This window comes from Triticum aestivum, chromosome 4A (assembly GCF_018294505.1).
Source record: "Triticum aestivum cultivar Chinese Spring chromosome 4A, IWGSC CS RefSeq v2.1, whole genome shotgun sequence".
Taxonomy (NCBI): Eukaryota; Viridiplantae; Streptophyta; class Magnoliopsida; order Poales; family Poaceae; genus Triticum; species Triticum aestivum.
Genome location: NC_057803.1, coordinates 15,531,697 through 15,559,469, shown reverse-complemented (window position 1 = coordinate 15,559,469; position 27,773 = coordinate 15,531,697). Strand labels below are relative to the sequence as shown.

General features: G+C 44.4%; 3 protein-coding genes across 4 annotated transcripts; 1 reads left to right on the top strand and 2 right to left on the bottom strand.

Annotated features, from left to right (window-relative positions):
• Window positions 1-6,513: 6,513 nt before the first annotated feature.
• On the top strand, window positions 6,514-9,048 carry LOC123081585 (putative vesicle-associated membrane protein 726). The gene is made up of 5 exons (XM_044504143.1): window positions 6,514-6,841; window positions 7,766-7,907; window positions 8,098-8,218; window positions 8,317-8,379; window positions 8,476-9,048. The coding sequence occupies exons 1-5, from the start codon at window positions 6,646-6,648 to the stop codon at window positions 8,620-8,622; spliced, it is 669 nt and encodes a 222-aa protein (XP_044360078.1). The 5' UTR covers window positions 6,514-6,645; the 3' UTR covers window positions 8,623-9,048.
• A 1,804-nt stretch (window positions 9,049-10,852) lies between these two features.
• LOC123084814 (protein SULFUR DEFICIENCY-INDUCED 2) lies at window positions 10,853-14,333 on the bottom strand. The gene is made up of 2 exons (XM_044506325.1): window positions 13,929-14,333; window positions 10,853-11,983 (listed from the first exon to the last, which is right to left on the bottom strand). Exons 1-2 carry the CDS (start codon window positions 14,061-14,063, stop codon window positions 11,168-11,170), a joined length of 951 nt encoding a protein of 316 aa, XP_044362260.1. The 5' UTR covers window positions 14,064-14,333; the 3' UTR covers window positions 10,853-11,167.
• Window positions 14,334-19,503: 5,170 nt separating this feature from the next.
• LOC123084813 (TATA-binding protein-associated factor 2N) lies at window positions 19,504-23,281 on the bottom strand. Of its 2 annotated transcripts, none has more exons than XM_044506323.1 (8): window positions 23,030-23,281; window positions 21,647-21,727; window positions 21,483-21,571; window positions 21,323-21,397; window positions 21,114-21,214; window positions 20,753-21,043; window positions 20,453-20,530; window positions 19,504-19,871 (listed from the first exon to the last, which is right to left on the bottom strand). In XM_044506323.1, the coding sequence occupies exons 1-8, from the start codon at window positions 23,153-23,155 to the stop codon at window positions 19,750-19,752; spliced, it is 963 nt and encodes a 320-aa protein (XP_044362258.1). In that variant the 5' UTR covers window positions 23,156-23,281; the 3' UTR covers window positions 19,504-19,749. The 2 variants fall into 2 exon arrangements, with proteins under 2 accessions (XP_044362258.1, XP_044362259.1); XM_044506324.1 differs by having other exon boundaries at window positions 21,123-21,214.
• Between the last annotated feature and the right edge of the window lie 4,492 nt (window positions 23,282-27,773).

Genomic DNA, 27,773 nt, shown 5'->3' with positions numbered 1-27,773 from the left:
GCAAAATGTTTTCGACAAGTTCAAGGCTACAATAAGATTTTCTCACTCGTATCAATGCTTAAAAGTCTGTCCGAATCATGTTAGCATTTGCCGCATTTTATGAAATCTGGCAAATGGATGTCAAAACTGTATTCCTTCATGGATTTCTTAAAAGAAGAGTTGTATATGATGCAACCAGAAGGTTTTCTCGATCCTAAAGGTGCTCACAAAGTGAGCAAGCTCCAGCGATCCATCTATGGACTGGTGCAAACATCTCGGAGTTGGAATATATGCTTTGATAAAGTGATCAAAGCATATGGTTTTATACAGACTTGCGGTGAAGCCTGTATTTACAAGAAAGTGAGTGGGAGCACTACATCATTTCTGATAAGTATATGTGAATGACATATTGTTGATCGGAAATAATGTAGAATTTTCTGGAAAACATAAAGGAGTGTTTGAAAAGAGTTTTTCAAAGAAAGACCTCGATGAAGCTGCTTACACATTGAGCATCAAGATATATAGAGATAGATCAAGACGCTTGATAAGTTTTTTCAATGAGTACATACCTTGATAGGATTTTGAATTAGTTCAAAATGGAACAGTCAAAGAAGGAGTTCTTGCCTGTGTTGCGAGGTGTGATGTTGAGTAAAGACTCAAAACCCGACCACAGCAGAAAATAGAAAGAGAATGAAAAGTCATTCCCTATGCCTCAGCCATAGGTTCTATAAAATATGCTATGATGTTTACCAGTCCTATTGTATACCTTAGAATCATTCTGTCAAGGGAATACAATAGTGATCTAGGAGTAGATCACTGGACAACGGTCAAAATTATCCTTAGTGGACTAATGAAATATTTCTCGGTTATGGAGGTGATAAAAGAGTTTGTCGTAAAGAGTTACGTCGATGCAAGCTTTTTACATCGGTCTAGATGACTCTAAGTCTCGATCTAGATACATATTGAAAGTGGGAGCAATTAGCTAGAGTAGCTCCGTTCAGAGCATTGTAGACATAGAAATTTGCGAAATACATACGGATCTGAATGTTGCAGACCCGTAGGCTAAAATTCTCTCACAAGAAAAACATGATCACTCTTTGGGTGTTAATCACATAGCGATGTGAACTAGATTATTGACTCTAGTATACCCTTTGGGTATTAGTCACATGGAGATGTGAACTAATCACATGAAGATGTGAACTAGATTATTGACTCTAGTGCAAGTGGAAGACAGAAGGAAATATGTCCTAGAGGCAATAATAAAGTTATTATTTATTTCCTTATATCATGATAAATGTTTATTATTCATGCTAGAATTGTATTAACCGGAAACTTAGTACATGTGTGAATACATAGACAAACAGAGTGTTACTAGTATGCCTCTACTTGACTAGCTCGTTGAATCAAAGATGGTTAAGTTTCCTAGCCATAAACATGAGTTGTCATTTGATTAACGGGATCACATCATTAGAGAATGATGTGATTGACTTGACCCATTTCGTTAGCTTAGCATGATGATCGTTTAGTTTGTTGCTACTGCTTTCTTCATGACTTATACATGTTCCTCTGACTATGAGATTATCCAACTCCTGAATACCGGAGAAACACTTTGTGTGCTACCAAACGTCACAATGTAACTAGGTGATTATAAAGGTGCTCTACAAGTGTCTCCGATGGTACTTGTTGAGTTGGCATAGATCGAGATTAAGATTTGTCACTCCGATTGTCGGAGAGGTATCTCTAGGCCCTCTCGGTAATGCAACATCACTATAAGCCTTGCAAGCAATGCAATTAATGAGTTAGTTGCGGGATAGTGCATTACAGAACGAGTAAAGAGACTTGCCGGTAACGAGATTGAACTAGGTATTGAGATACCGATGATCGAATCTCGGGCAAGTAACATACCGATGACAAAGGGAACAACGTATGTTGTTATGCGGTTTGACCGATAAAGATCTTCGTAGAATATGTAGGAGCCAATATGAACATCCAGGTTCCACTATTGGTTATTGACCAGAGACGTGTCTCGGTCATGTCTACATAGTTCTCGAACCCGTAGGGTCTGCACGCTTAACGTTCGGTGACGATCAGTATTATGAGTTTATGTGATTTGATGTACCGAAGGTAGTTCGGAGTCCCGGATGAGATTAGGGACATGACGAGGAGTCTTGAAATGGTCGAGACGTAAATCGATATATTGGACGACTATATTCGGACATCAGAAAGGTTCCGAGTGATTCGGGTATTTTTTGGAGTACCGGGGAGTTACGGGAATATGGGGAAGAAGTATTGGGCCTCATGGGCCAAGTGGTGGAAGAGAGGAGGCAGGGCACGCGGCCCCCCTAGCCCAAACCGAATTGGACTAGGGGGGCGGGCCCCCTTTCCTCCTTTCCTCCATCTCCTTCCTTATCCCTCACCTCCCTCCTCTCCTCCTCCTAGTAGGAGTAGGAAAGGGGAGTCCTACTCCTACTAGGAGGAGGACTCCTCCTCTTGGCGCGCCCTACAGGGGCCGGCCGGCCTCCCCCTTGCTCCTTTATATACGGGGCAGGGGCACCCTAGGACACACAAGTTGATTGTTCCAAGCCGTGTGTGGTGCCCCCTCCACCATAATCCACATCAATCATATCGTAGCGGTGCTTAGGCGAAGCCCTGCGTCGGTAGCAACATCATCATCGTCATCACGCCATCGTGCTGACGGAACTCTCCCGTGAAGCTTTGCTGGATCAAAGTTCGTGGGACATCATCGAGCTGAACGTGTGCTGAACTCGGAGGTGTCGTGCGTTTGGTACTTGGATCGGTCGGATCGTGAAGATGTTCGACTACATCAACCACGTTCTCATAATGCTTCCGCTTACGGTCTACGAGGGTACGTGGACAATACTCTTCCCTCTTGTTGCTATGCATCACCATGATCTTGCGTGTGCTTAGGATTTTTTTTTTGAAATTACTACATTCCCCAACAATTTTAGTGTTAGATACATCCGTTTCTAGAATAGTCTAAGACAAGTAATTTGAGACAGAGGTAATACATGTCAATATGTATTGTGGGTTATTGCCATGTAATGGCATTTTTCAACGCTGACCCGTAAATTTGCTCTGGCATCTGTCCGCGGACAGGGAGGGACTAGTCCATGGACACAGATGTGGGAGCCGGCCATCCAACGCTATCCACATACATTGGACCCTTTTTTTATTATGCACGTTCAAATAGCCGCATACATAGTCTACAATTGTTCAAATGCTAAATGCAGCAGTAGTTCTAATTTAAAAAGTTCAAATATTACACTCTAACAATTTTGTCCCCCTTAAACCGCGCACAGATGCTCAATCAAATCTTTTTTTAGTTGCTCGTGAGTTGCTCCAAAGATCATGTGATGCAATTGCTTCAATAATGATTGCAGGCATCTTAACATGACATGATATTGCCCTTGTAAAGCTTTCGGGCAATTTTTCTATTTCCAATGCATGGAGTCAAGAGATCTGAGCAAACCTAGTCACACTCTTGCTTCTGAGATTGCCAAGATCCTTTTGGTGTCTGTCACAGTTGGTTCTCTCAAGTACTACGGGCCAAACACCTCGACCACGGCAATTGCAAACCTGACCGGATGCCATGGTAGAGACGATCGAAGACATTTTTGCGCATCCGAAAAGCTTGCGAAAATTGTCAGCGAAGAGCGCATCTGGGGCAAAGTAGTTGTCCATCAGTGTCAAATGGCCATGCGCCCGGTTGCGGTTGAGCACTCGATGACCCTTGATCGATCTCTTGAAATTGAGAACATGCCCCTTCGCACGCTCCGCGTCTGCAAGCATCGCCTGCATCATCATCGTCTCATCTATGTAGTCCTTCTCGTCGGACGAGTCGGATGAATCAACATAGTGCTCGCATGTGCACTCCATATCCGGATCCATTGCTTAGTTAGCTAGGGAAATTCACCGAACAGTTGTTGGGCATGGTGAGCATCGTACGAGCGGATGGTACGTAGCCGCGCGGCGGTCGGAGGAAAGGCATGAAACGGCGGCGAAGGAGAAGCGGCGTGGAGTCCGGGTGTATCGTTTGAGGTGATGGACTCGTCGAGTTCCGACAGGGGTGCGGTGTGGCGGCCGGGGTGGTGGAGCGGCGGCGAAGGCAAGAGAGAAAAACTGAAGGAAAGAAATGGTACGATGGAGGCACGAGGTTTTGGAGGGGTTTGGGGTGTCAGAGTCCTACATGGCTGCTGTCCAGACCCCCGCAAGCCCCCCCCCACTTTGTCTCGGATTTGTTGAAAAATGTGCGTCAGGACCGCTCGATGAACCGATACAAGTTTTTGTGCTGGTTGGCTAAACACGTCCGGACCGTGCAGTCTGGACGGTTATAAGCGATTTAAGGGTCCGTTTTAGAGATGCCCTGACGCCATACATTCTCTAAAGATTCCCTCATAATATCCTCTCTCGAGCATTTGTCTTTTGTGTCCTGCTTTTCATTATAGCAACATATTATTGGATTTTAAGCTTGTCTTTTAGAACTATACCATTGCTGATATCACGTCATTTCCTCTGCATTATCAATGTAGCTACCACAAATTATTTGTGACATTTTATAAGTGAATTTTAAGTACCTATAACAAATTGTTCACGACACTAGCTATGAGTGATTTTGAAGGAGAAGAGAGGGTTCCACAACCATTGTCACATGAAACCAGAGACAACTATGAAGACCATATGGACAAAATCATCCAACTTGTTTATATTGACAAAAGCCGGGTTCAAAGTCATGATTTTCTTTAACACAGTACAAATGCAGACGCTCATACATACACTCATCTCTATGACCGTATGCACACATATTCTATCACTGTGAGTACTCCCTCTGTATCTTTTTAGGGATAAGTATATTTTCTATCCCTCAACTTTTTCGATAGTATAGAAATGGTTCCTCAACTGTAAAACCAGTAAATCTTAGTCCCTTAACATTCAGAACCGGATAAGTTTAGTCCCTCAACTTTTTAAACCGGATAAGTTTAGTCCCTCGCATCGCTTCGCGTGGTTTTATGCCGACGTGCAGTGGTTTTGACTGTGCGCGGTGGCTGTCGGCCACGACGCACCCCTTCCGGCCGGGGCAGCACCCAACTTACGGTCATTCAGCTGTACAAAGCTAGACTCGTACCAGCTCGCTCGTGTATAAAGCAACCTCTCCTGGTGCGCTTCTGGCTGCTGAATAATTAGTTAGGCCGTTGATTTTTTTCCCGTTTTCATCCCATTCAGTCAGCAGGGCACGAGCTCCACTATTTTGTGTGGAGGCCGTGCGCGTGGATTCCGGCAGCTGCATGCGTGTCGTTGCATGTCGATGCAAGTGTCCAGCTGCGCGTCAAGTTGTTCGCTGCACAAACTACTCGAGTCCTAGTGTTCACATCAGAGTGCATCTGGGCGTGTGAGTTGAGACCTAACACTGGCGCGGCCGGTGCTTTTGGCCCGAGAGGAATCAACTTGACGTGCATACGTAAGCTAGTTGTTGGCTTTGCTTTTGCTGCGCGCATGCATCGGCATGTAATCGTATCTACTACGAGCGGACCACATCAAGCCAGCGTTCCAAGCCCACTCTCGGCGGAAAGTCGCGTTGCCGCCGTCGAGCAGGCTGGCACCTGGACGATCTCGCCATGGGCAAACTCAGACTGGCATATGTCGCAGCCTGCATGGACGAACGGGCACTGCTGTTCTGCTTGTGGGCCCATGAGGCGGCGGCGTAAGTGGCAACCGGGAGCGTGATGAGACTGGCAGCGCGCAACCTTTCCAGGCTCTCACTTTTTTCTGTAGTGAATACCATAATACCACACCACATTGGCAGGAAACCATCTAAAACAGCACGAGGGATTAAACTTATCCGGTTTTAAAAGTAGAGGGACAACGTTTTGCTGGTTTTAGAGTTAAGGGACCATTTCTCTACTTTCAAAAGAGTTAAGGGACAGAAAATATACTTTTCCCTTCTTTTTACTCCGCATATAAGATTTGATCAAAGTCAAACTGCACAAAGTTTGATCAAATTTATATAAAAATATATGAACATCTACAATACTAAAAACTATATAATATGAACATACATTTCGTGGTGCATCTGATAATATTGATTTCATATTGTGAATATTTATATTTTTTTAATATAAAGTTAGTCAAACTTTACAAAGCTTGACTTTGACCAAACCTTACATGCGGACTAAAAAGAAACGGAGGGAGTATCTCCGAGAGCTGGGCCGACACATTATTTTGAAATTGACGAAGTCGCCACTTTGTAGTCGATGAAAACGTCTCCTTTTACTGAATGCATATCGTCAAAAGACCTAAAATGAATCCAGAAGAATGCGAGCACCAATATCAAGTGGTCGAAGTACTAAAGTAAGTAAAAGAAGTTAAGAAAGTGAAAATGATGTGCAACAAGGAGGCTTGCTGCGGATGTGTATGGTCTAAAGAAACTCAGCACATTTGCTTTGCAAAATAAATACAAAAACCAGCAAAAGCACCACAAGATCTAAATTTAGCTTGTGTAGCGGGACGACCACAATTCCCCGCCACCCCTTCCGATCTCCTAACGCTCCCGCTCCCACCGTCCCCGCGCGCTCTCCCACCACTCGCCACCCCGATCCTCCTCCTCCTCCGCCCCTCCCCTCCTCCGTCCAGGCGCCGGCGGCCGGAGAGATGGGGCCTCCTCCGAAGAAGCTGGTCTACAGCTTCGTGGGGCGCGGCACCACGGTGCTGGCCGACCACGCCGAGGCCTCCGGCAACTTCGCCTCCGTCGCTGCCCAGTGCCTCCAGAAGCTCCCGCCCAACAACAACCGGCTCAGCTACAACTGCGACGGCCACACCTTCAACTACCACATCCACGATGGATTCAGTAATGCCCCACTCCCCAACCCGCCTGATCCGTCGTCTTCCCATCGAGTTGTATGATTCGTGCGTGCGTTCACGTGTTCTCGATCGCTGGTTGCGCTGGCGATCTGGCATTGGCTTGATTGCTGACCTTCTCGGTTTAATAGGTTACATGTCTTCAGCAATGTTCACATTTCTCATGGACATGGTGAATTGGGGGTGGAGAATCAATACAACTTTGTTGGCTTGATGCTTGCTAGGTGAACTGGCTTTGTCAAGATCTAGGCAAATCTAAGTGTGCCTCTACATAATTTGAAACCATCAAGGCATTTCTTTCGCAGAAGGCAACAAATGCCGGAGACCTCCTTTTCTTGTTTGGTACCCCCTCCGTCCCATTTTTGCAAAACAGTCTTACATTGTGAGACGGAGGGAGTACTTTGATCCGAATGGATTTTCATTCTTGTTATGTACTTATGGATAGCATGATGATGGAAAATGTGATACCTGACTTGCTTGCCTTGTCTGATTTGATAAATGTGGTTTTCATGTTTTTGGTTGAGGACATGGTTATCATGATAATGTTGCGATGAGTAGGGTGGTTACTGCCGTGCGGTAATTTTTTTCAGTGTCGTGTCATTGTCTATAACAATTTTAGACACCTTTTTCCTTGACATAGTGTATGGGGTCCTCTTTGAAGCCATTTATATTGGAATCGCACACGAGAAATTAAAATTTCACCAAATTCGCATACATCAGTTTTTCAGAATGACGTGTATCCCTGTAAAGTATTCTGATACTTTAGAAGTATTATCTTCCTGTTGATAACTCACTGCATTCTGTTTTGGCTTTGTTGTTCAATAGTAGAGATAAAATTGTGAGTGTAGGACACTTATGTAAGAGTCAAGCAGATTCAGTCAGTTTTTTATGTAACCGTGCATTTGATTTTCAGCATATTGTGTTGTTGCTACCGAGTCTGCTGGTCGGCAACTTCCAATCGGCTTCATTGAGAGGGTTAAGGAGGATTTCGCCAAGAAATACAGCGGAGGAAAAGCCAAAACTGCTGGTCCCAATAGCCTCAAACGAGAATTTGGGTACTTCCCGTGATATCTGTGCACACATATTTCGAAATTCCAGCAAGTCTCATCTTATCATATAATGTGAATGTGAATACCGAATCATTACAATACATGGGTGCTAGCTACTTTATATGAGCATGCATGGTTCAGAAATAAATAAATATAAACAGTGTGAGTTACTATTACAGTGGATGTCTTTTTCCAGGCCTAAGCTTAAAGAACACATGAAGTATTGTGACCTGCATCCTGAGGAAATTGACAAGCTTGCAAAAGTGAAGGCTCAGGTTTCAGAGGTGAAGGGAGTGATGATGCAAAACATTGAAAAGGTGCATGTCAATTCTACTTTCAGTCTGATAGTGATCCCTATCGGGGCATTTCTGAAGCTTCGGCGTGTTTACTTTTTTCCTTACAACCTGTACATCAGGTACTAGATCGTGGTGAGAAAATCGAACTGCTTGTCGATAAGACCGAGGATCTCCGCTCACAGGTATCATATACTCATACGCACCTCGATTCGATCTTTTCTTTCCTCTGTCACCATCCTCGGTGCATGACATATCTGGTCATATTTGCCTGCCTGCAGGCACAAGATTTCAAGAAGCAAGGAACAAAGATACGGCAGAAGATGTGGTGGGAGAACATGAAGATAAAGCTCATCGCTTTTGGCATCATTGTCTTGCTGATCCTCTGCATCATCTTGACAGTTTGCCGCGACTTCAAATGCTGGTGATGTGACTGGAGAGTGCACTGCTCACCTCACCCCACTGTTTTAACTACTGCTATAGCCTTCAGTTTGACGTCGCATTGTCGAAGAGAAGAAAGAAATGCAGGAAAGGAAATAAGGGGGAAATTAAAGGGCATGCTGCTACAACATATGTAGAGAGCGCTGTTTCCGAGAAAACAATCACATAGAGAGTGCAATCACCATCAACAGCGTCGTGATGCTAGAATATGTCAGTGTTATTATAGTTTCCGCTGATCGCATTCTTTAATTTAGTTATATATATCTAGGTCCCAAGGCTCGCAATATATAAGAGTCAATGCCCAAATATTTATTTTGCATTGTTGTAATTAGTAATGTTGTGATTCAGATGAGGTACTTTTACTGCAATTCCGTACGGCGATTTGATATTCCTGAAATATGCTTCTGTGTTCATGGCTCTTGAACAAGCTTAGAGCATCTTACCTTTTTTAGGGAGCTGCATTAGAATATCTTAACACTATCCATACACTTCCTTGGTCCAACATACACTGAACTCTCCTTGTGAAATTACTGTCATTTCCCCGCAATCCTAGGTCGACACCACCTTTGGTGCCTGTGTAGGGTCGCTGGAGTGTGGTGGCTCCATGGAGTATGGGATTTTCAAAGTTAATTCAAAAGGCAAATTTATAGGTTTCTGAAAAGGTTGAAATTATATTCTCCAAAAAAAGAAGTTGAAATTTTAACCCACATTTGCATATAGATGTTCTCTACATATCTTTACAGTTATGTTTTAATTTTTAAGATAAAACAAATGTGGTTCTATGATAGTATATCCATTATAGAACCATTTATTTGTTTTCGTTCTGGTCTTACCTACAAATAAAAATATTTCTTCGTAAATGTTTTCAGGCGCCCAAAGAGCACATATATGTATTTGTGAAAAAAAAGATTTTTTAACTCCATTTTTGTTCAAAAAAAGGGCAAAGCTATGGGTTGACCGGGCAGAAATAAATCCACATCGTCCAATTAGACCTAAGATCGTGATCTTCAGCGCAATTGACATTCCAGCATATCCCACCCCCTCCCTCTTCCCCCCGCGCAACATTTGTTATGTATGTTTGCAACATCGCCGCATCATTTTACTCGTGATATGAATAAGAGTATCTACAACCGAACCGCTCATATCCTCCCCAAGCGTCCGGGCCCGGTCACTGCACAGACAAGAGAGAGAAAGAGAAAAGGCACCCGATCACCCTCTCCTCATGTTGTCCTCACATATTTGGGTTTTCCGCAAATCCCCATAAACAATTCATATATGGGGAGGATATGGGGATGTACGGGTGTGTCTGGACAGTTCTCCACGTAGGATGCGGCCCATCCCGGATCACTTTTTCTCTTTCTATATTCTTTCTTCTCTCTCTCTCTCTCTCTCTCTCCACCAATCACATGCCAACCGGATAATTTGGTGACATGGTTGCATGCACGCACAAATGGTGGTCTGAAACAAAACAAATTCGGACACTGACCGGATGCGTCCGCGGACGTTTGAGAGACCAAATTTGCCAATTATGGCTGTCGATACCCTAACAGGGTAAAAGAATGTCACGTCATTTGAAACACACCCAAGCAACACATTCTTATGTGTATGCAACAAATCTCCATTGGCTGAAGCAAAATCCCTGAAAAGAATTGTCGCCAAATGCATCATGTAAACCAATGTTTGTAGCACGTGAAAACAGTTGTATCGTGAAAAGCAAACATTTGTAGCAATATCACAACATGTTGATCGTATGTTTGCAACAAAATGTATATGGGCAACATCGGAAAAGGTGCAAAATCACTAACCTTGCACCGTCAACATTTGGGTCCCTCGTCTCACCGCCTTGAGATTGCAGTGGAAAATCTGGCTTGTCGGAACATCGCTATTGCCAAATCTGGTGAGTAAACTCATTCCCCCTCACCCCTCCATCGCACTTGATTGAGCTAGAGAAAACATCTGGATCCAAGCTCCAACTTGACTTTCGATTTGAGAAATGATGAGAGGAGGGGGAGTCACCTAGCGCCGTCCATGGTGGTCGTGAACTAGCAATATGAGCCACTGGCCTGCAGGGGGATCCCATGGGAGAGGAGGAACTCATGAGAGAGGGGTTGGAGAAAAGAGACATTATCCGGGAGAGAAGAAAAGAGAATGTTGTACAAAAGAAGGAAGTTGTCTGAGGCACTATACCCGCATGACATGCCAGCATGGATGATTGGGTCGGGTGAATAGAATCATTTACCAAAAATATATTGGTAGTATATATATGTACATATACACTGAAATTGTTGTACACATGAAACCGCCAAAAAGAACTTGTACACTGCACATGCAACACATCTACATACATGAGCACCAACATAGAACATACTGTATGTCACATTGATTAACACGTACGCTTCACACTATTCTGATCAAGCTACTGCAGTACTGCACACACACACACAACTTCTATTGAGTTCTCACGAGCTTCACACTATTCTGATCAAGCTACTGCACACTCACAGCTTCTATTGAGTTCTCATGAGCTTCTAGCTAGCAAGCCATCTGCTCCCTGCCGAAGGGTGTGATCTCCTCGAACACGGGCAGCCTCCGGTGGCTCTTCCGGTACGGCGCGGCCCACTGCCTGGCCACCATGTCCAGAAGCTCCGCCATCTCGTCGGCCTCGGCGCCGTCCTCCTCCCCGGCCTCCTTCTCGCCGCCGCCGCCTGTCTCCGCCCTGATCCGCTCCAGCAGCTCCTCCGCCTTCCTGACGACCTTCCCGCCGCCGTGCTCCCTCTCCCTCCCGTCGCGGAACGCGCCGGCGACCACGTCGGCGAGCACCCCCTCGGCGTCCCCCAGCCGGCCCTGCTCCATGAGGCACAGCGCGAGGTTGCAGGCCTTGTTGGCGTCGGGCTCCACCATCTGCGCCTTGCGGTACACGGCCTCGGCCGCCATGAAGTTGCACTGCTGCATGTAGGCCCAGGCGAGGTTGCCCAGCACCCGGGACGTCTCCTGCTGGACGGAGACGTGGATCTTGCGGCCGTGGGAGCGGGCGCGCTTGGTGGCCTTGTCGGCGGGGAATGCCTGGCCGTGGTAGATCCGGCGGAGCTTGTGCTTGAGCAGCTCGATCTCCTCCTTGGTGCGCCCGCTGGCCTTGTAGAGGTCGAGCAGGATGTTGTCCAGGGACTCCTGCGACTGCTTCCCCGGGCAGAGGTGGCGCAGCGACCGGATGGCGTCCACGGCGTCGTCCAGGTAGCCGCGCTGCTTCATCACCACCGCCATGTCCTTGAGCGCGCTGTCCACCTTGTCCCCCGTCTCGATCGCCTTCCAGAACCACGCGATCGACGCGTCCAGGTCCTTCTCCACTAGCTGATGAACCAATTTATTCGAAATAGTCGTCAATTATAGATCATTTTCCGCTCATGTACAAGTCCATACTTATTTGTTAAACCCTCCAGTCACAGAATTTTGTTACTGTAAGTGTAACTTCAAAATTTTGACTTTGGATAAACAAACTGCGCCTTCTAAATCCTACCGAAGGGAGTGATTATTTCTCGTTACATGGAACCTTGTACTTAGTTTATGATCTGATGAAATCGGCGCGTGCATGCTTGAAGAATGACGAAAAGTGATCACTAGCTAAATGTTAGGACATCTCTTTTGCCGTACTTTTGTTTCAAATGGAACATCACTTCCTTTTGGTCGGATCCATTGCTCCGCCCCATGTATATACGAGGACTGGCTACTAATCATAAACGCAGATTTAAGACAATGCTTGTGCCCATTGCTCTATGTTTGGCCCATGTGGTCGTTTAGAAATGATGTTGTTCTTAAGGATCAACGGGCAGGCGATCTTCTATATGTACGGGTCGTTCTCTTCTCCTCCACCAGAGGCGGCGGACTATTTACCCTCTTTCCCGGTGAGACCACGGGTACCCTCTCCCCCCGTCTGTCATTCCGGCGACGTGAGGGGGCAGTGACCCTTGGTCTTCGGTCCGGTGGTAGTAGGGTTAGGAATAAGTTAGGTTTTGTCTCCAGTCAGGGGTGGTGAGATGTTATGGCGTCATCGGCATGGAATAAGGTCTTGTCGTCTCGCCCTCGTTTCGGGAGTGCTTCTTCATATCATTGATTCATGATTTTATAGAATGTGACACCCCCATCTTTATCTTTAGATGAAAAATATGTGTGATTCTATGCTAGCACACTGGATCATTTTCTCTCTGGATCCGCCCCTGGTGTGTGAATCTAGTTCTTCAGGTTTGGGTTTTTTTTCACCAATAGGTTTGCCTCAGTGATGCTACAATGCGGATCGGATAACATGGCCGTGCATCTTGATCCTTCATCTCCAGTTCTGACCGGCAAAGGTTGACCAGTCTCGGCCTTGTTTGGGAGTGAGTGAGATTTGTGTCTGGCAGGAACTGGGGCTATAGGCCCTCTCCAGTGTTTTCCTCTCCGATGCAACCATTTGCTCTGTAGATCATGGCCGTTGGCGTTTTTCGGTCTACATCGACCACTGTATGGCCACTACTTCTACAAGACCATGAGCTTAAACAAGTTTGCTCCGTTGAGACGGATGCCAGAGATGACAATGAGCTTTGCTCACAGCATGCTATCGGTGGATACAGGATGAAGAAGTATTTTTTTATTTATAAGGGTACTTTTGTAATGATATATTCTACTACTTAATATATGGCCTTTGCCTTTTCGTACAAAAACTAAAAAGAGAAATTTGTTGTTTTCTCATTTCCTTGAAATGCTTTGCCACTCCACCTTGTGATGTACTCCCTCCGTTCCAAAATAGATGACTCAACTTTATGCTAAAGTTAGTACAAAGTTGAGTCATCTATTTTGGAACGGAGGGAGTAGATGCTGGAAGAGCTACTCTGGGTGCAGAAACCGTCTTGCGTGACGATTCTGAACTACTCTAAACGAAGCAGTGTGGCCACCAGCCCACCACCAGCATGTACTAAGACGGGGTATATTGAATGAAATCTAACCAACTACTCCGTACTACTTCTACCTCCGTTTATAAATATAAAACGTTTTGGCAATTTAAATTGAACTTTTTTTTACAGGTAGCAATTTAAATTGAACTACCAAAACGTCTTATATTTAGGAAGTAGAGGTTGTACTATGTTGCAACTTCTAACTGAATAGTCTAACTATAAGTAGCACTTCAATCCCATTACAGCCAATTAACAAAGTGTTTTCGAGGTGAGATAGATTCGATCCTTCCGGCCCGGAGGCCACCATTCACATCCCTCATCGTCCAGAAAATGAATAGGAGTAGTACATAGCTAGTGCTTGGGTTTACCTGGTAGTGCTTGGCCCGTGCATACGGCCCGCCGCCGGAGGGGATCTTGAGCGCGACGTGCACCGCCGCTGCCGCTGCCGCCATCGCCGGCGCCCCCGTGCTCGGCGCCGGCTGAGCCAATCCGGCCTGAACCATGTCGACCTCCGCCTAGAAGTAGCTAGCTAGATAACTCTTTTTTCTCTCTCTCTTAAAGGAGCTAGCTAGATACCTAATGATTTGCTTCCGTCGATGGCGCTCGCCGCTGATTCCTTTTCCGGCGGGAATCGATACCGTACGGCCGAGTCAGTCACGGTGTCGAGGCTGGCGGGGGAGCTGTCGCTGTAATATATAGCCCAGACGGCCGATCGGATGAATCTGGCCGACCGAACGACGCACCTGGACGGGGATGCATCCAGATTCGGTGGTGAATGGTTCAGTGGACTCGTTGGATGGAGCCTGCTTAGTCGGGCATGTTCATCCGACAGCGTCCAGTAGCTGGCGCCTGATGATGGACAAAATCGGCCCCCTTCTCGTTAGCGTGACGGCACACGTGGCACTCACCAGGTTGGGTTATGGATGGCGCATCTGCACGTCAAAACTATTCCTCCCTTTACCTCAAAAAAAAAAAAATATTCCTCCCTTCGATTCATATTAGTTGTTGCTGAATTAATGTATCTAGATATTATTTTAGGATGTATCTAGATATTATTTTAGTGCTAGATACATTTGTTTTGAACGATAATTAATATGGATCGGATGAAGTACAGCTTTCAGGGCACACGTAGATATATTATCTTAAGTCCGCCATGTAATCTAGAGATGACAATAAAAATAATATATTATAGGTTATTTTTCAATGTTATCTTCAATAACAAGATACACATAAATATGTAGTGAGAGATATTACAGCTAAGAGATCATTTTTTAATTAAGAGAAGGCAGTCATTTTCTTCATGTTTCTGTCTCCTCCACTTCTGTATTCAGCTTACGTGGCACTCTTATAATAGTATTATTGTATATACCCTCATTGTGTCAAATTCATGGTTATTTACCAGCCAACCAATATTTTTCTTTGTAAGGAAGCTCGCCTTTTCTTTCTAATTACCAGTTCTTTTGGTAGCTTAAAAAATAAGCCGTCTTCTCCTTAGCTTTTTTCATAAGCCGCCTCTCTTATTCATTAGGACTTCTAAACTAGCACGGAATAAATAATTTAGAAGTCTCATAAAATATTAGGGGTGGCTTATTTTTTAAGCCGGGAAGAGACAACTTATTTTTTAAGCCGCCCAAAAGAACTAGCCCTAAACTGTCGGCTTGACTCACATTTGATCTTTATTTAAACTGTTTCTGAATCTACAACTGCAATACCCCCAAAAAAACGAAGATATTTTTTCTTATAAACTTGATAAAAAAATTATGAAGTTGACTTATGAAAAAAATATGTGCACTATATAATGGAACATAAGGGGCATTTTGCTAGTAGCGTTCCAAACGATGTTACACTTGGGATGCTTAAACTTTATTGTGGACATGGTGACGCCAACGATGAAGAGATATCACTTCTTCAGACGCACCGGGATGAAAAGATGACTACGTTTGAGCACTGCAAATATGAAAAGAAAAACATAATTTTGCGGAGAGGGTGAAAGAAAGGAAGGTAGTCGCATGAATTTGGTGCATTGAATGAGGACGTCTCCTTGTCTATATGCTTGCGACCCACACATTTGTGAACATCATGATAAACGACCATTGAGCCGCTAGAGTCGACCACTAAATTGAGAACTGTATTATCCCCAGTGATTGATTGGCGATTTAATCAAAATTCAACTCCTTAAACGCATTCTTGCATGATAATTAGTAGGATCGCCTCTATTGTAGAGGTAGATGTGCTACACATCTACTCCCTCCGTTTCTAAATATAATTTTTTTTAAAGATTTCAATATAGACTACATACGGATGTATATGGACATACTTTAGAGGGTAGATTCACTTATTGTGCTCCGTATGTAGTATTTTGCTCCGTATATAGTTTATATTAAAATCTCTAAAAAGACTTATATTTAGAAACGGAGGGAGTACTACATATTACGCAAGTAGTACTGCTACTAACACAAGCGATAAAACTTTTAGAGAAAGAAAGCTTATAACCCGATTTTATAAATAAAGCGCTTAACAAAGCAGAGGTAACAAATTAGTCTGGGATGTTGTCTTACAACAGGACATACATATCATGAAAGAAAAAGATAAAACGAATGATACAGATTGTCGGAATGAGACAGGGTTGCAAAAATGTCCCAAAGGTAGGAGGAGGATTGCTCTGTTGCTCCTGCTCGAAGCGCCTTCACTTGTGCTCCCATGCCGTAAATGAGGGAGTCCAAGTATTCCATGTCCTTCCCGCTGAACAGTCGCAAATAGACGGTGACTTTTTTAAAAGCATTAGCAGTGTTAGAGCTTTGTTCCTAGTATTGCAGAGGGCCCACATTATCATGGCGAACTCCAGTCAACTGAGGGGCTGTTATTGCCCAAAAATACCTTGAATGAGCTTATGAGCATGGAAGATTTGGCAAAGGACGAGGGTGCTCACCTACACGGTACACGCTAGTGTATCCCATATAAAACTGCAAAAATTGTGCCATCACACAAGAGAATAAAATGTGATACTAATCCTAGGTTGATTACGAATGATGCATAATCTGTCTCTTCCTGAGGCCATGGCGCTTTTGGACTTGGTCGGCAATTGGTAGCTTACCTCAGATCAGTTGCCATAGATAGATTTTGATTTTAATGGGCACTCCGAGATCTCCACGGCTCCATGATTTCAAGCATACTTGGCCCTTGAGAGGGGTATAGGGAGTGATTGAAGAATTGCATGGACCTCTTCAAGGTCGAGGACATGAAGAGTCCTCCCCCTTCCTGGAGGCAAACTCGGTGGAGCCGGGAAAACAGGCATCCATTGGTCAACCTCATGTGGGCCTAGTAAACGATTGAATGGAGGGCACTTGATCAAAAAACCTGCAGGTAAGTATTTTCTAAATAATTGCGATGAAGAACCAATCAATGATTGGCTGGTTAGGAGGTCAGTGATATCCTCAATCCACCAGAGATCAAACCCCGGGTTTGACGGTTTGATGTCTCATTAATGCGGATTATTCTCTCAGTGGGAGGCGAGTATCTCTCGACAGCGAGACACCCGTGGTGACTTCGTCAATATTCAAGCTCCGCAACTTCAACTTGGTTTTCAGCAGGTGTGTGGTGGTGACAGTGTGTGCGTCTATGTTGTAATCGGGGTTTCTGGGGAACATTTTTTGATGATGTGCTCCGCAGAGAAATCCTTAGGATTAGTAATAATTTGAATTTGTTTCATACTTAGGCTCAATCATGGTTAGATAGTTGAAACAATCTAAAAATGCGGAACTAAGAAAAAGTGCAGAACTAATACATCATAAATTATGGAATTCTTAGCAAAGAACAACATATGAATCTGTAAAATTGACTATGTGCTCTACATGCAAGTTGCAGAAATTTGATGAGATCAGGATTCTTTCTAGGAAATGACAAAAAAAGGTTTCGGAAATGTTAGCTGACGATCATTCGCCAGTGGTCCTATCCCAGTGAAAGCTCCCTCTTCAGTCTTCCGTGGTTTCGTTGCACAAACCTTGGCGAAGGAGATAGGAGACACATCATATTTTTAACTCGTTCGCTGTGATACAAAACCCGACGAACATTATCCCATTCAAAACAATACCGCCCACTGCATTGGTTAGTGTCGTGAGACATGGGCTCGAATCCTGGCCCGTCCTTGTTTTTCTCCTTTTTCTAGTAGATGACAAAATATGTTTTTTTTTCTTAGGTACAAGCATTTCTTTTCTAAAAAAATGCATGGCAGCTTTTATAATTTTTCAAACTTTCTCACATGGCAAATTTGAACATTTTTTCTAATGTTCACCAGTCAAGTTTGTTTTTGTACAAGATAGTTTAATTATTAATAGCATGCCATTTTTATTATTAAGATGATGGCTTTGTATTATTAAGAGCATGGCAAACTTTTAGAATTTTTTTTACTGTGGCATGGCATTTTGTATTGGTACATGGCAAAAACAAAGAACAAATGTTCTCGCAAACATGGCATTTTTCTGCACAGTGACATGGCATAAAACATCTCATGAACAAAATTCATTAAAAAAAAGTATGTCACTCGCAATTTTTTGAAAACTTTTTGTGGAGTAATTTTGTTTTTTGGGGATGGCAATTATCTAGAGTAAAATTCATTTTAGCTGCTGTTTTTATAATATGGCAAAAGGTTTGGACTTTTTTTGGAAAATAGTGATCAGGCTGGGAAGAGTACTATACTGGCCCAGTTATTGCCTCCTCACTGAGAAAAGGCCGAAATAGTGATCGAACCGCCCAGGGAGAACTATCCGTTCGCTGGTGCCTCCTCCCTGAGAAACGGCTGCCAGTTATTAAGTTTATGTAAAGCACTAGTGCAAATTTCCACATCTCACTAATCTTATATAAAATTGAAGTGTACAAATTTGTTCTAAAAAATGGTGAGCTCACATAGAAAATTTATTATGAATTGAAGTCCTACAAAAATTATCAAATTTCAATCCAAACAGACCCCTCAAACTAGATTCAGGAATCACTTGAAGGGTTGGGCGCCCTTTGCTACGTAGTTGGTGTTGTTGAGATTGTGAAGAAAAATATACTCATTTTGTTTTAAAATATAGATCTATTACTTTTTATAAAAGTCCAACCTCTTTAAGTTTGATCAAATTTATGAAGAATTATATCAAAATTTGTAATATCAAAATTGATGTTATTATATTCATAATGAAATGAATTTTCATAATTTTTTGGCTTAATGTTGGGGTGTTGATATTTTTGGCTCTAAACTTGGTCAAAGTTAAAGAAAATTGACTTTCCAAAAAACTAATACCCCTTCGCTTTTTTTTTGTCTAGATGGTAAGAGGGTGCACGGGGTAGATATGTTTTTCTAGCCGGTTGGTGTTGATTGATTTCAAAAATCGTTGGCCCAATCAAAATCGTAAACCAAATTCAAAATTGAATATCTCAATCAAATAAAAAAAGCTTCAAAATTAGGGAATAGGATGAATTAATAAAATAACTAAATGAGAGAGCTTCTTGAGATATTATTGGTCCGGTCAAAATCAGATGACCAAGTTCTAAACTGAAGACCACAATAGTGTATAGTATCAAAGAATTGAACGAGAGCTTTGAGAAATTGTTGACTCAGTCAGGTGACCCAATTTCAGTTAAACACCTTAATTGATTGTGAGGTTTTTTACCCAGATATGCCCCGTGGCCTTTCCCAAAAAAATTATGTCCGGTGGAAGCGGTCAGGGTCTATCGTAGAGGGTCAAACTAGATTTCCAGCTGATTTTGCGAATTGGGGCTATAGTTTTCACAGTACATAAGCTTCAGTTCTCTTCGCCCAGGTCAGTAAGCTACAAATCCTTTCCCAGGCCAAACAATCTTTTTTATAGCATACTACTCCCTCCGTTTGGAATTACTTGTCTCGGAAATGGATGTATCTAACGGAGGGAGTAGATGGCAAGGAGCTAGGAAAGGCAAAGCTGGTAAACAGATGAACTACTATTCAAAACTGCACTCTTAGATACAGTAAAGGTGTCCCAGGAACAACATAACATGCTTGTCAAAATCCCACAGAATGGAAGCAATGGTACCGATACCATTGGCGATTATAGCTAAAAACTGGGAAGCCTAGTCGATGGTTCACAATGAAACAGCGCCAAGGTTCGGTTCCGATTCACAGAACGCGTACCTTCTGTCTCTCTTTTTTGCAACAATACAGCACTATGTGACCTAATAGTTCTGGTTCCCGCGCCCGCGGCCAGGGCCCATCCGACCACGGCCCCGCACGTAGCCCCTGCCGCCTGGGCCACCTGGGCCGCCTGCACCTCGGCCACCGCGCTCGTATCCTGGACCTGTGATGGACAGATTCCATGATTGATTGTTTAAAGGCTTATTATGCAAGAACAAGACAACCGAATCTGATACACAGTGCTGTATTGTTTAAAGACTTACTAAATCTATACAAGCAAGCTTCGAACCTTTTGAATTAATGCCCAGGATAGCGATCATTTAAACTGTATCTTTTCTCTAAAGCACATACAGTTATTGTTTCAATCATGGTTTCAAATACAAGTTCAGGCTTGGAAAATAATCACAGTACACATGCACATGGTCTAAATATATAACTTGAGATAAAACAGCAAGTGTGAAGAAATTATTCTTTGTTTATCAATATGTATAACTCATTTTCCGAATGTGTTTAAAGGGAAATCAGATTAGCACTGAAATCTTATTATTGGTGATTAAAACCCTGTTCTATCGTCACGAATACCATTCACTGAAGTTCTGCCATAATGGAGACATCAGTCAGCAGCAGAAATTATTGTTACTTAGATTTGTACCAAGATGAAGTAAATGCACAAGATAGGTGGGTACCAACAGAAAGTTCAATTCATGCCTAAATAGACTGTATGTTGCTGTGATTTGTACATACCACTGTATCCCCAGTTGCCTCTTCCTCGCCCACCGCCACCACGGCCTCTGTTCTGGTTGTAATTCCAGCCACCATTATCTGACAAGATAAAATGGTGAGAACACATAGTTGTGTATGTATAGTGTAACACCCCAACTTTTTGTAACGATTTTCAGGGAAGACCCAAAAAAGCATCCAAAAAAATCAACTGAAGCAGTCAAACACTAAACTCCACTTCTGTAAGGATTAGATTATCATAAATACTTCGCTGATGGGCAACCTTGAATAACAGTAAACAAAAAAAATTATGATAGAACTTACCATATCCCCCATATCCACCTTGATCATAACCATAACCCCCTCCATAGCCACCTTGGTTTTGGCCATACCCTCCCTGATTGCCGTAACCTCCCTGGTTGCCATACCCACCTTGGTTGTGGCCGTAACCTCCATGATTGCCATACCCACCTTGGTTGTGGCCGTATCCTCCCTGGTTGCTATATCCACCATAACCTCCTTGGTTATTATCATACCCACCATAACCTCCACCATACCCTCCCCTACCACCCCAGCCCCTTCCTCTCCCTCTGCCTCTTCCACGTACATATGAATCTTCAATGCACATGGAACAAGTTAGCAATCAGTAACATAGACAAACTACATTTAGTGATTGTATGTTCACCTGTTTGACCTTGATTTTGTCTTGGCTGGTGCTGTTGTTGATACCGCTGAACTTGCTGGTACCTTGGTTTAAGTGGCTCTGCATGCAATGGAGCTTGATATCTACAAGATCACATAAAATTGTATATTACAGTACACATGAAATCAAGGTAGAGCATCCTAGATGCTTCAAAACAAATCATGGGAAGGAAAACATGTCAAACATAATACCCGGGTGAATTTGTGTCGAGCTCCTTAGGTGACAAGGAGATTGAGATCATTGAAACATGACGAGTCATCTCCAATCTGCAACAAGATGACATATATAAAAACACTAACAAAGAGGGTGATCCAAGGAATCAGCAAGCAATATAGTTTTGCAATACTTAACGGTACAAGGCCTTCCTCAATGGGTTCCCATACATCAGTAATACTGACTGAACTGATCGTTGTATCTTGATGCAACCCAGGGATCCTTTTCTGTGATTAGATGGAGCTAGTTAATTTTAAGGAGTCCAAATGATGGTATCAAAAGAGAGCTAAGAACAGACCAACCTTTATGATCTCGGTAATAGCCACTGTCTTGCTGATAGCTTGTCCCATGGCCTTCAACACAATTTCTTTCACCCTTTTTTCCTGATTTGAACAACTTATAAGGTTCACTGTATGCATACAGGTACATGTGATACGGGTGAGCTGTAATAGTTAGCTAAGTACAGATGGCACCACATATCACAGTAATAAACTATACACCCAGCAGAAGTGGCGTAGCAGGTCATGGTTGTAGAAGAACGGTGGAATTACCACATTGTTACATGATGCATCCTCCTTGATACAAAGAAGGATTGCATGGATGTGTGGCCCTTATAAGGATCAAGGTTGAGAACTTTAGACTGAGTGGCACGCCCCAACTTTGAAACAATTGTTACAAAATAAACAGACTCCGGGAAGTGGTGCGATATCGCACCTACAACAAAAGAGGGCTGTAACTTGTGGAAATGGCAATGACTAATAGCAAGTAGCATCCATGAAAATGCAAAACAGCAAAGCCTGCTGGCAGCATTACAGAAACAATATCAGTTAGGTGCATGCGAGGACCAGCAGGGAAACCAGTTTGACATTACAAAAGATAAGACAGGGCAGGAGAGCCACTAATGTTCTGGCTTCAATCTCATTTCCTTTTAATGGCAGCAATTGGCTCCACGATGAAGGGCTCACACCAAGAGAATACAAGCCTTTGCCAACATGATTGAATCTGTTGTATATCCAGACTGATGACTCATGTACCTACCAACTAAATTCGATAAGCTCAAGATTATTAAAGATTTCAGTGCATTCAGAGTAAACATCAACAAATGCCAATTTGCACTCGACAAAGGGACGCTGAATTTATTGTATTTTAGATAACAAGAGTATATCATACAGCCTGTAACATCAAAGAGCCCACGGAAGGCCCTTAAATCTTCAGATTAGCTAGAGCTTTGATGTGGCCCTGTCCAATTAGCATACCAAAACTACCACCTGTCATCCAAGATAAGCAAAAAACTACCTCCCTGTCCCTGATCACTCACCCCGGTAGGACAACATAATGCTATGTCCGCATTCCGTAAATCCATTACTCGCTAACTTAGATACTGCAGATATCCTTAACCAGATGGCATTCCTTTTTAAGACGGCATGGAAAATATCACACTGCAGCACCAAATCTCACAGAAAAAAAATGCAAGCAAAACAAGATATCATTGCCGTATATATCAGTGGCCGGCCGATAATCAACAGTCACGTTCGATGCTGTATGGGGTCAGGAAGAATATTCCGCCCAAATTTGCCATTTTAAGACGTGCCGCCACAAGATCTGACCGAGGATACGGCGCCTATTCGAGGCTGCCCCCTTGGGGCCTGAGCCGGTGGCTACGGGGGTGGCGGATGGTGCGGTACCTGGAGGAGGGAGGTGGCGTAGGTGACGTAGTTGCGGATGAGGCCCTGTGTGGTGATACGGATCTCGTTCTCGCTGATGGCGGCGGCCTCCGGCCGCGGCTTCTCGACCCGTTGGTACCGATCCATGGCTGGTATCTCCGGCGGTGCTCCCGGCGGGCTGGCGGCGCGGCGGCGGCGTTGGTGTTTTGCGCTGCTGAAGGGGGGTGGGGAGGGGTAGTGGCGTGCTGGCAGTGAGAAAAACCCTAGAAATAGGGGAGATGGGAGTTAGGGTTTAACGGCATCCGTGGGTGGCGGCCGCACGGATGGATGGGCGATCTCGTGCCCGCAGGTACCTCTAGATTCGCACTTTTTGTTCTCTTTTTGTGACTTCCGAATATTGCTAAGATACTGTACGATCCGTATGAGCGAAATGTTTTTTTTACTGGCGTATGAGCGAAATATTAAGGGCGTCTCTGACCCTCAAATCTCGAAATATTAAAGGCATCTTCAATCCGGACTCTCAAACCTCTCGCAACCATCCGGACCGCGTTGTCTGGATCACGGAAGCCATCCAATATAGACCTGTGTCGGTTTGCGGAACAATCCGGACGGTTTTCTTTTGCAAACCGGAGACAAAAGTTGGGGAGGTTTGTGGGAGTCCGAACCGATCCTAAGCCCGCTTCTGACCGCCCTGACCCCCCTCCCTCTCCCCGGCACACACTTTTCGCCCGCCGGCAGCTGCCCGCATTCATGCCGCTGTAGAGCGCACCGCTCCGTATTGAAGGCGGCTCAGGACGGACACAATCTCTCATTGCATCTGCCATGGAAACGGCGCGTCGACCGAGGACACCGCCGCTGCACGCCCGGCTGAACACGCCTCCTCGCTACATTCATACACCTCCATTAAACCCGCGTGGAAGCTGAGAAACCCACTTCGGCCACACGTCCGTTCATGAGCGGACCGACATTAAACGCAACGCCGGCCGAGCTCCTTCTGTCCGCCCTCTATTTAAACGAGGTCATACGCTGGGCAAGAATCGCGCCCCTCCGCCGCTACCCCATCTCCTCCTTCATCATTTTCTCCACTCTTCGATGGCTTCCGAAAGCATTTCTTCGGGATACAAGCCGGCTGGATGGCCCGTCGAGACCAACGGATACGAGCGAGGCAACTCGCTGCTTTACCTCCCCCGCCTAGCCCGATGAAGCAAGTTGCCGCCCCAAGTCAGCGCGTGGTTTAGCAACTCGCCGCTCCAGACCAGCTCAATGAGGAGTAGCAAGGGGAGCACGACGGCGCGGGCGTCGTCGCTGCCGTCGACGACGTCTCATCGTACCGCATCTCCCGTGTCTGCGCCCACGCCTCCCGTGCCTGCGGCCGTGCCATGTAGACAGAGATAGAACCCGGGCGCGCAGAGAGCAACGAGTCGATGCCAGTGCCTTCACGTCTGTCGCCATCATCGAGGAGAAGTAGAACACGAGAGATCACCGCCACTTGGGTCCCATGAAGGCCAACGCCGATGCGACGCCGCGTACACCATCGGTGTCTTGCCCAGTTCTTCTCTTGCGAGGACCTTCGCCGATCCCGCATGGAGTCCATAGAAGCGGAGGCGCCGCCTTCCGCTTCGCTAAAGCATTAGCCGGGGGTTCCACTCCGATGAGCGGTGGGGAAGTGAGCCGTCCTTTGCGCTGAAGCATATACCTCTGGGGCTCCCGGCAGTCCGATGATCGGGCTGCCGGACATGAGGAAGACAAAGGGACCCGCGGAAGGCCATTTAGATTAGGTATTATTATACCTCCAGAGCCGGATTAGCACCACTTAGTTGATGTAAATGTAATGAAATCTGCCGTGTTTATATGAAAATCCGGCATTTTTATATGAAATCCGTCATGTTTATATGAAATCCGGTTGTGTTTGCACGAATTTTGTCCAGATGGTTCGAGTTGTTGTGAAAATGTATGCGGCTATGGTTGGATGGCGTCCTTCTGCATTCTTGTCTGTGGACGGATGCTGGGAGAATTTGCGGGTTGTCGTTGGAGATGCCCTAAGGGCGCGCTTGGTTTGCTCGCATTAAACCCAGCCAAAAAACGGTTGTTTGGTTGTCTAGCACGCATCAGAATCTTGGCCCACACGAAACTTAAAGCACTCCTCAGCGAGGCCCGCTAGGAACGTCCGAATCAGCAGTTTCCAACGAGTCAGGCTCGAGCAATGCAAGGGAATGGAACACGAGGCTGACCTTCTGCGGCTACGAAGATGGCAGGAGCTCGTGCATGTCTCCGAAAAAGCGGCGGATGATTTCGGGTCACCGCTCGCCGATTCGGTCGACCTATATAGCTAGGGCGATCGCAGCGGCAAAACTCCCGCCACCATTTTCCTTGTCTCGAGCTTTCCTCCGGCGCAGATCCACATCGACGACGAGGTAAGCGGCGCAACTGCTCCGGCCACCGGTTGACGACGGTGACGAATCGACGACACCTCTTCTCCGACGTGTTCAGCACCTCCTCCGCGGTTGCTCTTTGTATTATAGTTCATTTTTTGGTACCAAGTTGTTTTCTAAAGTGTATTTTGCGTTGCTTTGTTTGAAAAGAAAAAGACCTAGTGAAGAAAATCATCAATATCCCTAAAGACCTAAAAAACTATTTCCCCTCCAAATAACTTACAGTTGCTTGAATAGTTTGCTACGTTTCTTGTGTCTAGATAATCGTTCCTAAATAGAAAATGTTCAAAACTTCAATTTATACCTTTCACCGGTTAGGTAATACAGCGAATTATCATGGCTCTTTTATTCTTTGATCATAACTTATATTTCAACGAATTAATTATTTTCTCTCTACTTTCACATTTAACACTACTTAAAAAGTATATGCTATTGGACTTAACATTGTGGTGAATTTATTGTTAGGTACTTGACCATAGTTGATGATATATGGGATATATATATGCATGGCGTGTTATTCAACATGCTTTCCCAGAAAATAATCTTGGCAGCCGACTAACAACAACTACAAGAATTCAGGATGTGGCTACGACATGTTGCTCCGTTCAAGCAGATATTGTTTTTAAAATGAAGCCCCTTGGCGATAGAGACTTAAGAAGATTGTTTATTCACTTCTTCTTCGGTACAACACTCTTAAACACATCGACGCACGAGATTCTTCGATACCCCTTCATAATAAAGGGTAGGATGGTCTTTTTTTGAAATACGTCCCAAACATATATGGCGTGGGAGATACTTTCGGCTGGGCCGACCCATTGATGAAGGTTGTTACTACCTTTTGAGCATTGCGTTGGTTTTCCCCGAAGAGGAAGGGATGATGCAACAAAGTAGTGTAAGTATTTCTCTCAGTTTTTGAGAACCAAGATATCAATCCAGTAGGAGGCTACTCGCGAGTCCCTCGTACCTGCACAAAACAAATAAATCCTCGCAACCAACGCAAATAGGGGTTGTCAATCCCTATAAGGCCACTTACGAGAGTGAGATCTGATACATATGATAAGATAATATTTTTGGTATTTTTGTGACAAAGATGTAAAGTAAAATAAAGGCAAAGTAAATAACAAAGGAAATAACTAAGTAGTAGGAGATTAACATGATAAAGATAGAACTGGGGGCCATAGGTTTCACTAGTGACTTCTCTTGAGAGCATAAGTATTCTACGGTGGGTGAACAAATTACTGTTGAACAATTGACATAATTAAGCAGAGTTATGAGAATATCTAGGTATGATCATGTATTTAGGCATCATGTCCGAGACAAGTAGACTGAGTCCTGCCTGCATCTACTACTATTACTCCACTCATCGACCGCTATCCAGCATGCATCTAGAGTATTAAGTTAAAAACAGAGTAACGCCTTAAACAAGATGACATGATGTAGAGGGATAGACTCATGCAATATGAAGAAAACCCCATCTTGTTATCCTCGATGGCAACAATACAATACGTGCCTTGCTGCCCCTACTGTCACTGGGAAAGGACACCGCAAGATTGAACCCAAAGCTAAGCACTTCTCCTATTGCAAGAAAGATCAATCTAGTAGGCCAAACCAAACTGATAATTCGAAGAGACTTGTAAAGATAACCAACCATACATAAAAGAATTCAGAGAAGATTCAAATATTATTCATAGATAGACTTGATCATAAACCCACAATTCATCGGTCTCAACAAACACACCGCAAAAAGAAGATTACATCGAATAGTTCTCCACAAAAGAGGGGGAGAACATTGTATTGAGATCCAAAAAGAGAGAACAAGCCATCTAGCTACTAACTATGGACCCGTAGGTCTGAAGTAAACTACTCACACTTCATCGGAGGGGCTATGGTGTTGATGTAGAAGCCCTCCGTGATCGATGCCCCCTCCGGCGGAGCTCCGGAACAGGCCCCAAGATGGGATCTCGTGGATACAAAGTTACGGTGGTGGAATTAGGGTTTTGGCTCCGTATCTGATCGTTTGGGGGTACGTAGGTATATATAGGAGGAAGGAGTACGTCGGTGGAGCAACAGGGGGCCCACGAGGGTGGAGGGCGTGCCTGGGGGGGGGCGGGTAGGCGCGCCCCCTACCTCGTGGCCTCCTGTTTTCTTTCTTGATGTAGGGTTCAAGTCTCCCAGATCATAATCTTCCTAAAAATCACGTTCTCGAAGGTTTCATTCCGTTTGGACTCCGTTTGATATTCCTTTTCTTCTAAACCCTAAAACAGGCAAAAAAACAGCAATTTTGGGTTGGGCCTCCGGCTAATAGGTTAGTCCCAAAAATAATATAAAAGTGG

Coding starts and splice junctions, on each gene's coding strand:
- LOC123084814 (XM_044506325.1), bottom strand. CDS start 14,063: ATGGTTCAGGCCGGATTGGCTCAGCCGGCGCCGAGCACGGGGGCGCCG. Junction 11,984..13,928: donor CACGGGCCAAGCACTACCAG/GTAAACCCAAGC, acceptor TTGGTTCATCAG/CTAGTGGAGAAGGACCTGGA.
- LOC123084813 (XM_044506323.1), bottom strand. CDS start 23,155: ATGGATCGGTACCAACGGGTCGAGAAGCCGCGGCCGGAGGCCGCCGCC. Junction 21,572..21,646: donor CTATTACCGAGATCATAAAG/GTTGGTCTGTTC, acceptor ATCTAATCACAG/AAAAGGATCCCTGGGTTGCA. Junction 21,215..21,322: donor CTCGACACAAATTCACCCGG/GTATTATGTTTG, acceptor GTGATCTTGTAG/ATATCAAGCTCCATTGCATG.
- LOC123081585 (XM_044504143.1), top strand. CDS start 6,646: ATGGGGCCTCCTCCGAAGAAGCTGGTCTACAGCTTCGTGGGGCGCGGC. Junction 7,908..8,097: donor AGCCTCAAACGAGAATTTGG/GTACTTCCCGTG, acceptor GTCTTTTTCCAG/GCCTAAGCTTAAAGAACACA. Junction 8,219..8,316: donor TGATGCAAAACATTGAAAAG/GTGCATGTCAAT, acceptor CCTGTACATCAG/GTACTAGATCGTGGTGAGAA.